The sequence below is a fragment of the Lontra canadensis genome, unplaced genomic scaffold (genome assembly GCF_010015895.1).
Source record: "Lontra canadensis isolate GAN:19392208 unplaced genomic scaffold, GSC_riverotter_1.0 scaffold154, whole genome shotgun sequence".
NCBI lineage: Eukaryota > Metazoa > Chordata > Mammalia > Carnivora > Mustelidae > Lontra > Lontra canadensis.
The window spans coordinates 1,980,502-1,993,768 of NW_022631148.1; the positions used below are offsets into that span (position 1 = coordinate 1,980,502).

The 13,267-nt window shown below is 34.8% G+C and overlaps 1 protein-coding gene across 1 annotated transcript; it reads left to right on the plus strand.

Annotated features, from left to right (window-relative positions):
• Positions 1-7,173: 7,173 nt before the first annotated feature.
• On the plus strand, positions 7,174-8,091 carry LOC116859335 (olfactory receptor 4A15-like). The gene has a single exon (XM_032844555.1). It carries the CDS (start codon positions 7,174-7,176, stop codon positions 8,089-8,091), a length of 918 nt encoding a protein of 305 aa, XP_032700446.1.
• Positions 8,092-13,267: the final 5,176 nt, after the last annotated feature.

The window sequence follows — 13,267 nt, forward strand, 5'->3', positions numbered from 1 at the left end:
CCATTTTTTGGTCCATTCATCCATCAATAGAGAGGTTTTTTTTTTTTCTGTAATTTTCTATTGCCCAATGTGAAGCTCGACCCAGGACCCTGAGACTGTGACCTGAGCCGAAGGCAGAGGCTTAACCCACTGAACCACCCGGCACCCCTATTGTGAATAATACTCAAAGAACATTGGGTGCAGATATCTCTTCAAAATACTGATATCATTTCCTTTGGATATATGCCTAGATGTAGGATTGCTGTTTCATAGGATAGTTTTACTTTTAACTATTTTAGGAATTTCCATACTGTTTTTCCTAGTGGTCACACCAGTTTATGTTCCCACCAACAGCATACAAGGGTTTTAACTTCTCTGTGTCTTCACCAAAACACTTCTTTTATAAGGGCATTTATTTCATGCCCTCATGATCTAATTACCTCCCAAAGGCACATCTCTTAATACCATTACATCAGACATTAGGATATGAAAATATTAATTTTGGGGTATGCAAATGTTCAAACAATAGCTCAGGTCTAATTTCACTCTTTTGCTTATTGATATCTGGTTTTCCAGCACAACAAAGTCACTTTCCGTTCTCCATAGTGTATTCTTGGGTGCCCTTTTCAGAGATTAGTTGACTGCATATACATGGGATTATTTCTGAAATTTCTAGTCTCTTCCATTGGTCTGCACACCTGTTTTTATGTCAGAATCATAACCTTTTGATTACTCTACTTTTGAAATGTATTTTGTGATATTGCTAACTTTATTCTTTTTCAAGATTGTTTTGGCTATTTGGGGTCTTTTGTGGTTCCATATGAATTTTTTTTTCAGTGCCATTGAAGTTTTGATAGGGATTTTATTGAATCTGTAGATACTTTGGATAGTATGGAAACTTTAACAACTTTATTCTTTCAATCCATGAACACAGGTTATCTTTCCTTTTATTCAGATCTTTAATATCTTTCATCAATGTCATTTAAGTTTAGGGGTGAAAATCTTTTATTTCCTTGGTTAAACTTATTCCTACATATTTTATTCTTTTTGATGACATTGTAAATGAAATTATTTTCTTAATCTCTTTTCTGGATAGTTTGTTGTTATTATGTATAAATGCAACTGATTTTTGTATGTTCATTTTGTATTTTGTAAGTTTGCTGAGTTTTTAAAAAATTAATTCTAGCAATTTTTGGTGGAGATTTTAAGGTTATTTATATATAAGATCATGTCCAATATGTAGTATTTTAAATCTGGCTTCTTTCTTTTACTATAATGCATTGGAGACTTATGCATAATGTGTTTATCAATAGTTTGTTCACTTTTATTGCTGAATACTATTCCATCCTATGGCTATATGAGAGGTTTATTTATCCCCTTTTCAATTAATAGATATTTTGGTTGTTTCCAGATATTTGAAATAATGAGCAAAACCACTATAAACATTCACTTAAAGGTTTTTTTGCATGATCATAAGTTCCCATTACAATTAGATAAATTCCTAGGAGTGGAAGAGGTGGATTTTATGGTAGGTGTATGATTTCATAAAACAGCTTTAAACTATTTTCTAAAACGTAGCATATTACTAGCAGCAAATAACATTTCCAGGTTTTCTGTCAGAAAGTCGCATTATCAAGTTTTTAATTTTGCCTTTTGAATAGTCAGTAGTGTTATCTTCTTGTGTTTTTAATTTCCATTTCCCAAGTAGCTAATGATGTTGAACAATTTTCATGTGCTTTTTTGCCCATTTATGTATCTGCTCTGGTGAAATATCTGTTCAGTTCCTTTGACCATTGTGTACTGAGTTGTTTATTATTATTGAAAGTTGAGAGTTCTTTATGTCTTCTGAAGACAAGTCCTTTATCAGATATATAATTTGCAAATATTTTTTCACAGCCAGTGTCTTATCTTTCATTTTCTTTAATAAAAATATCCTTTAAAAAGAATAATTTTTGTGTTACAGAGTTCAAGATATCACTTTTTAAATTGACTGTGCCTTTATTGTTATACCTAGACAATCTTTGCCTAATTCAAAGTCAAAAAGATCTTCTCTGATGTTCTCATCAAGAGGTTTTATAGTTTTAGGTTTACATTTAGCTCTATGAGCCATTTTGGATTAACTTTTATTTATGACTTGAGGTATTGATCAAGGTTCACTCTTCTCAAATAGATACCCTTTTGTTGCGGCACCATTTGTTGAAAAGGCTATCATTTCTCTATTGAATTGCCTTCATGCATTTATCATAAGTTATAAAATATGAGGGTCTGTCTCTAGACTATTTGATTTCATTGACCTACATATGTACCCTTTCTCCAATACTATATATTAAATCTAGAAAGCAGGTAGTCTAACTTCTTGAACTTGTTCTTTTCAAAATTAAATTTGGCTATTCTATTATTTTACCTTTCTTTTAAAAATATTTTATTTACTTATTGATTTTTGAGAGAGAGAGGGAGGGAGAGAGAGCACAAGCTGGGGGGTGTGAGGATGGGCAGGCAGAGGGAGAAGCAGTCTTCCCACTGAGCAAGGAGCCTGAATCTGGACTTGATTCCAGGACCTTGGGATCATGACCTGAGCTGAAAGCAGATGCTTAACCAACCAGCCACATAGGAATCCTGTTGTTTTACCTTTAGAGATAAATTTTTGAATCAACTTATTTTTATAACACATAAAAGCTTAGTGGGATTTTGTTGAGATTTGCCTTGAATCTTTATATCATTTTGAGGAGATTTGAGATTTTAGCAGTAACGAGCCTTCCAATTCCTGACTGTGTTATACCTCCCCAAATACTTTTCCTTTGATATTTTTCATTAATATTTTGTAGTTTAAGCATATTACAGCATATATTTATGCATTTTATGCCTAAGGAGGTCATGATTTTTATTGTTAGTTTAAATGGCACATTTAAAAATTTCAATTTCAAGTTGTTTTTGTTAATTTATAGTTACATGATTAATTTTTTGGATCATGTATGTATCTTATGACCTTACTAAACTCACTAATTAATTCTAGTAACTCTTTTTGTAGATCCTTTGAGATTTTCTAGGTATGAAACTATTTCGTCTTTGAATAGGGAAATTTTAGAAGATTGGTGTGATTATTGATCTTGTGATGCTCTTGTTTCCAGGTGTAAAGGCTATGTTGGATGAATAAAATGAGTCAGGGAGTATTTTAATTTCTCCTTATTCTTGAACATATTTATGTAAGATTGGTACTATGCTTTGATTAATTTTTATATAGGATAATTGATAAATTTTATGGGAGTGAAATTTTTGTTTTAGGAGGGGAAGGATTTTAAAGAATTTATTTATTTATTTAACAGCATTAGATTATTCCAGTTCAAAAAATATTATTGTTATTATTTTTTAAGTAATCTCTATACTCAACATGAGACTTGAACTCATGACCCTAAGATCAAGAGTCACATGCTCCACTGATGAACCAGCCAGGCACCCCAGATTATTTCAGTTTTTAATTATTTTTCTGTGTCTCTTTAGAAAGTTGTATCTTTCATAACAGAGCTCCACTTTCTTAGATGGCATAAATTCATTTATGATGCTCTTTTGTTATCATTTTCAGATCAGTAGAATGGAGGGATGGCGCTCTCTTCATTCTTGATTCTTATCCTTTGTTCTTTCTCTTAGAGTTTTTTCTTAATCCATTTTGCTAGGGATGTATCAGTTTTAGGAATCTTTGAAAGAACAACTTCCTGGATTTATATATTTTCTTTATACTATGTTGTATTCCAGTTTTTATTCAATTAATTTCTCGTTCCAAGGTTTCTATATATATTTTTTAAGATTTTTAATTTATTTGACAGACACAGATCACAAGTACACAGAGAGGCAGGAAGAGAGAGAGGAAGGGAAACAGGCTCTCCACTGAGCAGAGAGCCCAATGTGGGGCTCGATCCCAGGACTCTGAGATCATGACCTGAGCTGAAGGCAGAGGCTTAACCCACTGAGTCACCCAGGCGCCCCAAGGTTTCTATATTTTATTTAGTATTTCCATTCTACCCAATGTTCTCTGGGTTTATTTTGGTTTTCCTTGCTCAGGTTCTTAAGATGGAGGCTTGACTTCCTTTCATGTAATGTCTCTTGGTTCCTAATACTTCTATTTACAGCTATCCATTTCTTTCTAAGCACTTCTTTAACTGCACCCAGTAGACACACACACACACACACACACACACACACACACACACACCCCTTTCATTATCTTTCTGTTGAACTTCATTTTAAAAACTATTCACTGAGATGTCTGGGTGGCTCAGTTAGTTAAGCATCTGCCTTTGGTTCAGGTCCTGATCTCAGGGTCCTGGGATCCAGTCCCTCACTGGGCTCCTTGTTTTTGGGGATTCTGCTTCTACCTCTACCTGCTGCTCCCTCTGCTTGTGCATGCTCTCTTTCTCTGGCAAATAAATAAATAAAGTCTTACAAAAATAAAAATAAATAAAAACTATTCACTGATATTTCTTCTTTAATTCATGGTAATTTAAATTTATGTTGTTTAATTTGTAAATAATTGGGAAACAGTGTTCTATTTCTGTTGAATTTCATTATATATATTCTGTATGATTTAAGTCCTTGAAAATGCATTGCAATTTGTTTTTCAGCCAAGCGTGTAGTGTGTATTTTGGCGAACATTCTCTGAGCACTCTCAGTTAAGTGGAAACCTCCCACACCGTTTTCTCTCTCCCCACTCCCATACTAACACAAGTTCTATCAACTTGTCTGTGTGCCTTTATGTGACAAACTCAAGACTCTTCCCCTTAGGGGAGAATCTTGCTTTCTCCACATTTGAGACAACTTTTAAATGGGTCATACACAATTTACTTTTGTGATGCCCTGGAAGTCAGTTTAGGTGTCTGTGTGCAAAGACATAGCTTAAGTGTAACCAGAACAGCTATGCCTATTTTGAAAGTCATGCTTGAAAGAAGAGAGTCTTTACATATTTTATTTCTGTCCACACTGGACATTTCTCTTTCAGTGATTCAATCTCAAGTTGTTCTTTTGTGATTTCTCCCCAAGAGGAAAAGTTTAAGTCCTGTTGTACATGGTTATTATTCTGGTGGCATCTCTGGAGATGCAGGTCTACACTCACAATTATGATGAAGGTCCCAATGAATTTAATTAGGGAAGAATCAGTCTTGGAGATGTACCAGTTCAATGACTGAACAATCTGTGTTGTAGTTCAAATGCAGATAAAGTATTTACACACCATTGTCTTGATCTAGGAGTGTTTGGATCAGTGTTCAATGACCGGCTTTATCAGGAATTGAAAGGAAGGACTCAAAACATAATGAAATATGTATATGCAATTATTCTCCATACGGGGAATCCAAGGTTTAACTATGCTTTGTGAAGACAGAACAGTATAACTGACCACATAACCACATAAACTTTTCTAACAATTCACAACTTTCTCTCCTGCAAAGTTAAACTTTTTTTAAAAAAGATTTTTTAAAAAATTGTTTGAGAGAGATCTAGTGGATGAGTGAGACAAGAGAACTCACAAAGAGGGGGAGGGGGCAGAGGCAGAGGGAGGGGAAAAAAACCTCTCTTCTGAACTGAACCAGGAGCCCTACTTAGGACTTCATCCCAGGACCATGGAATAATGACTTGAGCAGAAGGAAGACACATAACTAACTGAGCCGCCCAGGTGCCCACTTGACCTTCTTCTTCTTCTTCCTTTTTTTTTTTTTAACTTCAAAATGTTGGTTTAACATTCTTTTGTTATTAAAACAAATCTGCTATCAATGAAGATTTGGGGTCTTTTTGTTCACAGCCAGTATTTAGACTTGTTTAGATTATAGGACCTTTGTATTCATTTGAAAATCCCAGAAATTTGAGGTAACGTTTTTCTGAAAGACTGAAATGAATAAGACTTTCTGCAAACATAGAAAGCATTGTTCACATGGAAACTGTTCAAGATCCTGTGATGATGCATGTGTTTTCTTGATCTGTGTGCACAGAGATGGTATCCATGCACAAAAGAGAAGGGAGAAGGGATGCAACCTTGAATTGAAAGGTGTTTCAGCATGCAGGTTAACCCAGGAAGTGTAATTAGATGTAAGATTCCAAAGTAGACTTTATATTTTACATCTTGGTGGTGCTGGGATTCAGTCTTTTAAAAGTTCTACTGTGTGAATCTGATAATCAGCTATATTAGGGATTCTTTATGGTTATTAGAATATATGGGAATTAGCTCAGTTCTGTAATACTTTTTTTTGGCTATTTTTATATATAAAGATACAGAATAAATGTATTTTCTCAAACAGTATTTTTAGAAACTAGTTTCAGGCCTAGGGATATTTTAATGGGCAAGATATTTCTAACTCTACAGATGGCTTCAATTGATATGTTCTCTGAGCATTGTTTCCTGATTTGTGGAAGTTAGAGGGTGGTGTAGCATCCACAAACTTGAATGAGTGATTTTGAAGAATCCCAGGTCACACTTTCATAATCAAGCTCTTATTTCAGTTTCTATGTTTCTGTTTACAGATATGTTTCAGCATCATAGGATATGCTTGTTGGTTATTCCTATAAGTATTTCTTTAAAATGATTTACCCACTTGCCATTGGTTTCTTTGTCTTCTCTATTTTCTTTGCTTAGAGATCTGTGTCTATTTTGATATTAACTCTGTGTATGTCCTCTGAAATGCAAGTCTTTCTCCCCGTCTACTTTTATCTATTGATGTCATGGTATCTTTAAATCCTCGAGATGTTCTGATATCATAAAATGTATCAATTTCATTTATGAGTTAAGAAGATTACAGAAGTTAGAAAGTCATCTCTTGTGTTAGCTGGGAGGCAAATACAAATCTTGTAGTTTTTCATTAAAACAATGCATTTAAAAATTTGTATATGAAGAATTCACTACATGTACAATTTTACTATCTTCCAGTTGGAAAGTTGGTTGTGCCCCTTCATTTTTTATACTGTGTCCTTTCCCCACAATGTTTTTAGTGACTTATCTCTGCCTGAGTCAGCAAGACTGGTGAGGTTAGGGAGAATGTTTTCATCTACCTTGTATTCTTATAATTTCTGAAAGTACTGGAACATAAGAAACTACAATGCCTATTAGGTAAATGAATAAACAGATTGTGTTAGATTTCAGGAAGTCACCAGTAATTATCACATTTATAGCTAATTTTTTCTTGAACTGTGAAATAAGGAGATGCAAAAGAACATATGGAAAGCAGGAACAATGTGACTGAGTTTGTCCTCTTGGGGCTCACTCAGAGCCTCCAAGGTCAGAAAATACTATTTGTCGTGTTCTTGATCATCTACATCGTGACGATGGTGGGCAACCTACTCATTGTGGTGACTGTGGTGGTCAGCCTAACCCTGGATGCCCCTATGTACTTCTTCCTTGGTTACTTATCATTTATGGATGCTGTTTATTCTACTACAGTTACTCCAAATATGATTATAGACTTACTCTATGAGAAGAAAACCATTTCCTTCCAAGCTTGCATGTCCCAGCTCTTTATAGAGCACTTATTTGGTGGTGCTGAGATTTTGCTCCTGGTGGTCATGGCCTATGACCGCTACGTGGCCATCTGCAAACCTTTGCATTATTTGACAATCATGAATCAACGGGTGTGTGTTCTATTGCTGCTGTTGGCCTGGGTTGGAGGTTTCCTGCATGCTGTCGTTAAACTTCTCTCAGTTTACAACCTTCCCTTCTGTGGTCCCAATGTCATCGACCACTTTGTCTGTGACATGTATCCATTGTTAAAACTTGCCTGCACTGACACCTACATTATTGGCCTCACTGTGATTGCCAATGATGGGACAATCTGTGTGGGCATCTTTACAGTCTTACTCATTTCCTATGGGGTCATTCTGCACTCCCTGAAGACCCATAGTCAGGAAGGGAGGCGCAAAGCCTTATCCACTTGTGGCTCTCACATTACAGTTGTGGTCCTCTTCTTTGTCCCTTGCATTTTTATGTATGTGAGACCTCCTTCTACTTTACCCATTGATAAATCCTTGACTGTGTTTTACACAGTTATCACCCCTATGTTAAACCCTCTGATCTATACTCTGAGAAATGGAGAGATGAAAAATGCTATGAAAAAGCTGTGGACCAGAAGAAGAAAATGATGCTGAAGAGAAATTTTCACCTTTTTTCAATGAAGAGTTACTCCATCCAGGAAAGGATTATTTATTTGTAATGAATTTCTCCTCAGGTTTAATGAACTTGTGTATGATGAAAGCATTTAAGGTGTAAATATTATAATGATCAAAAGAGATTTCAAAGATTTTCAAAAATTGTTAGGAAAAATAGGTCTGTAGCTTTTGGGCATAAAATGTTTCTATTGAAACTATAGGTTTGTGTTCTATGTGATGAGTTTTGCTATAATAAATATTGTATCTTTATTTTCATTACTGGACATTTTTCACATGCTTCTCTTTTACCCAATTGTTCTTTTTCAGAATTAATAATGCTCATTATATATTTCAGAGAAAGATTTTCAGAAATGGGGCATAAACACTTGGTGCACTCCTCCCATACAAAGACAACTCATACTTAATACTTGAAGTATATATCTTATTTTTGTAACTGCAAGATGGTTAAGTATATAATTTTGTTCATATTACTTAGCTAATAGGATTGAAAAGGAATTCTTCTTCTGCATTATAATATTACTCATAAAGAAGTTATGGCAAGGAAAAAATCCGAACAAAAGACCTAGATATGATAAGTAAGACTTACTTATTTTTCTAAGTGGGGAATCCTATTATCTCCTCATGTGGAGCACCTTTGTTCAGTGTTGTATTTTCACTGAGATGATCCATTAATCTTCCCTTATAGTTTAGAATATTTGATAATATCTCTGCTATTTTTCAGTATCCCCATATGTACTTTTGCTTATAGCATTTCATTGCCTTCTTTAGGGACCTTGGCCCTTCCTTTCTTATGTGGAATTAACATAATCCATACTTCATGAGCTTTGGGTATGCAATACAGAACCTGACACCAGATATTTTGGGTGATATCATTTGTAAGAAAGATGTTGACAATATGGCATGCCACTTTTACCTCTTCTCTTAGTGGAATGAAGATTATTGAGTAATAAAGAGGTCATAATATGTATTGATTTCTTTATCAGAGATCACTTTCATAAGTCTCCCTCTCTCTGACTGAGGTTTGAAAGAAAATGTTATCTGCCACTAATAGTGTAGGAAGAATGTGATCAAAGAAACTCATGTTTCTGCCTCCCTTATTTAGTCTGGATTCATGGGATGCCCTGGCTATGGGGAATAGAGCCTTTTCACTGGTAAGTCACGGTGTATGAGAAACTTTATATCCCAATTTATATCAATTATTATTACATGGAGATTTCTTATGTCATCTCAAATTCTTCCCAAATAAGACAGTATCATTAAATAATAGTAAACAGAAGATATATCATTAAGTCATCAGTTTTAGATGTCGCTATAGACTATAGGACTGGAAGAGATTATGCCGAGTGAAATAAGTCAAGCAGAGAGAGTCAATTATCATATGGTTTCACTTATTTGTGGAGCATGAGGAATAACATGGAGGACATTGGAAGAGAGGTGAAGGGGTATCGGGGAAATTGGAGGCAGAGACGAATATGAGACACTGTGGAGTCTGAGAAACAAACTAAGGGTTTTGGAGGGAGGATGGGGAGTTGGGTGAGCCTGGTGTTGGGTATTATGGAGGGCACATATTGCATGGAGCACTGGGTATGGTGCATAAACAATGAATTCTGGAACACTGAAAAGAAATAAAATGAAAAAAAAAGAAAAATCTATAATAATTTCAACTTAAGCATATACTATGAATGATAAAACAAATTCACTGTTGAATAACTGTATGATTCATTCTTATTCTAAATAAAAGCAACATGAATTACCTACAAAAAAAATGACACCATAGACCTCACTTGCTTTTTCTACAATGTGAGTACACAGCAAAAACAGTTATCTATGAACTAGGATGCAAGCTCTCACCAGATATGGAATCTGCAAATGTCTTGATCTTAGACTTCCCAGACCCCAGAACTGTGAGAAATAAATGACTTTTGTTGAAGCCAATCAGTCTGTGGTATTCTGTTAAAGTGGCCCAAATGAACTTAGACATTTAGTTAATTTCCAAATTTGTACTGTTATTGCAAGTGATGAGATAAAAATCTTGATTATTGGGCGCCTGAGTGGCTCAGTGGGTTAAGCCGCTGCCTTCGGCTCAGGTCATGATCTCAGGGTCCTGGGATCGAGTCCCACATCGGGCTCTCTGCTCAGCAGGGAGCCTGCTTCCCTCTCTCTCTCTGCCTGCTTCTCTGTCTACTTGTGATCTCTCTCTGTCAAATAAATAAATAAAATCTTTAAAAAAAATCTTGATTGTCTATGTTAATTATTCTATAATTTCTTTTAAGCCACGAAAAGTTACTTAACTGTCTTTATACTCTGTATTTGCACAATGTGTGACATAGAATCCACTCCATGAACTTTGTCAGTTACTTGCATTCTTGAATTCTTGATCTCTTGAAGAGTTTTTACTGATGAATTTTCATGAAGTCTTTCTACATTAAATATATACATTTGCTACAATAGTCTTCTTTGATATTTGCTCAAAACATTTACCTTATTTATGTTGTAATTATGTGTGTTTTTCTATAATGATGTTCCCATATTCTTTAACTTTTGATTTCTTCTATCCCATCACTCTTGGAAAATTTCATTTACTTTCATTTGGTGAATTTATAAATTTTATCATCTGTTTAAAAAATAAAAATAACTCTCAAAAATGTTTTCTTTTTAAGTGATCTAGGATTTATTTGCTTGTTATAAGGACAAATCTAAACCTGTTTTCCTTAAACAGGAAAAAATAATCTTCCAAGGTTATTATTAATTTTAGTAATAATTTAAAATTTTCTATTTAATATGTCAAATTTTATACAATTAGTGTGTTAGATTGTGGCCCATTTCCCCTCCTCCTGTGCTGCTCCCTCCTTCTCCTCCTCCTCTTTTTCCTTTGGTGTATTTCCTTACTACTAACATTCTATGTCAGTAGTCAAGGATTTTAAGGTGTTTATACCTTGTAGGAATAATCTCCTTTAATTACTCAGCCTTTTCAATTCTTTTGAAGTTTCTCAATATTTATTTTTCCTGATAAACCTTAGGATTATTTTGTGAAGTTTGAAACCTTCCCATAAATCTATATTTAGAATTTCATGACCCTCCACATTGATTTTGAGGAAAATGGCATGTTTTCATATCTTGTTTTCCCATCCAGAATGAGACATGTACTGTGAAGGCTTGATCAATGTCTCAGTAAATTTGTAATCATTTCCATAGAATGTACATAAATCTTTACTTTTGATTTTATTAATTAAATAGTCACTTGTCTTATTTACATTTGATTCATATTTTCTTTTTTTAAATTTAAATTCAATTAGTCAACATAAAATACATCATTAGTTTCAGATGTATTTATCAGTTGCATATAACACCCAGTGCTCTTCACATTACATGACCTCCTTAATGCCCATCTCCCAGTTACCACATCCCCCCACTGACCTCCCCTTCCATAACCCTCAGTTTGTTCACATTTTCAATGAGCTGATCAGAAAGGGCTCAGTGTCTTTTGCACAATACTCAGAGGCATGTGTGTATGTTTGCATTAAAAATTCATAGACCTACATTTGACAATACACAAGTAGGTATTCAACCACAGAGATCTCTATCTGACCTCATGTAGCTCTGTATAATTACAGGTTATATATAGGTACATTGTTCAGTGATCTGTAGGTATATATCCAATTTCATATATGTGTCTATATGTGACACAGAGATGTCTATTTCCAAAACCATATGGATAAGTATCTGACTACCCATATGAATGCTTATGTGTATATATAAGTATTTGATATGATCACACACAGTGTATCTGACTACACACAGGGATATATCTGGCCATACACAAGTCTTTGTCTAACCATATGTTTATTTGGGGAGCACGTGACTGAACCATTCTGTTCCATGTGACATGGACTGAGGTTCCTCTCTGGTATTCAGCTGGTTAGGGGCTTTTAGGGAGTGTTTAGGATGACTTTACTCATGTGATCTGTGCCTTGGCAGAGATGGCTAGAAGGTTGGAATCTTCTGGCTCCTTCTCCATGTAGCCTGTCTCTCCAGTGAGTATGTCAGATTTGGAAAATGGCAGTTCAGGGCTCACAGAAGGATGAAACAGAAGGGATTAGGCCAGTTAATATCACCTTCCATACCGATATGATCTTGAAGTTCAGGATTTCAAGTTCTAAATCCAGACTGCTTGTGCACCGAAGGAAAAGGCAACCTATGGAATGAGATAAAATATTTGCAAGTCATATACCTCATAAGGGATTAATATCCAAAATGTATGAGGAATTTATACAACTAAGTAGCAAATAGAAATCAAAACAAAAATTGATTAAAAAATGAGCAATGTGCCTAAATTGATATTTTCCAAAGAAGACATACAGATGGAAGGTTGCTCAACATTACTAATCATAAGGGAAACACAAATCAAAACCACAATGAGAAACCATCTTACATCAGTCTGAATGGCTAAAATTAACAAGAGAGGGAACAAAAATTGTTGACAAGGAAGTGGAGAAAGGGCAACCCCCTGGGGGCAACCTTCTGGGAAATAGAAATCAAAAGAACAGTAGAACAGATCAACAAAAGTAGGAGCTGGTTCTTTGAAAGAATTAATAAGATTGATAAACCCCTGGCCAGACTTATCAAGGAGAAAAGAGAAAGGACCCAAATAAATAAAATCATGAATGAAAGAGGAGCAATCACAACCAACACCAAAGAAATTCAAATAGTTATAAGAACGTATTATGAGCAGAGATCAGAGATTTGCTGTGATCTTTCCTATTTCTCTTCTCCTGATGGGTTTAGGCTTTCTTTTCTGTTCTTTCTCTATCTCTTCAAGTGTAAGGTTAGGTTGTGTATTTGAGACCTTTCTTGTTTTTTGAGAAAGACTTGTATTGCTATATACTTTCCTCTGAGGGCCACCTTTGCTTCATCCCAAAGATTTTGAACATTTGTGTTTTCATTTTTGTTAGTTTCCATGATATTTTTAAATTCTTCTTTAGTTTCCTGGTTGACCCATTCATTCCTTAATAGGTAGCTCTTTAGGTTCCATGTATTTGAGTTCTTTCCAACTTTCCTCTAGTGACTGAGTTCTAGTTTCAAAGCACTGTGGTCTGAAATTATGCAGGGAATGATCCCAATCCTTTGGTACTGGTTGAAACCTGATTTG

What these genes read in the sequence shown, in the direction of transcription:
- LOC116859335 (XM_032844555.1), top strand. Translation starts at nt 7,174, where the DNA reads ATGGAAAGCAGGAACAATGTGACTGAGTTTGTCCTCTTGGGGCTCACT.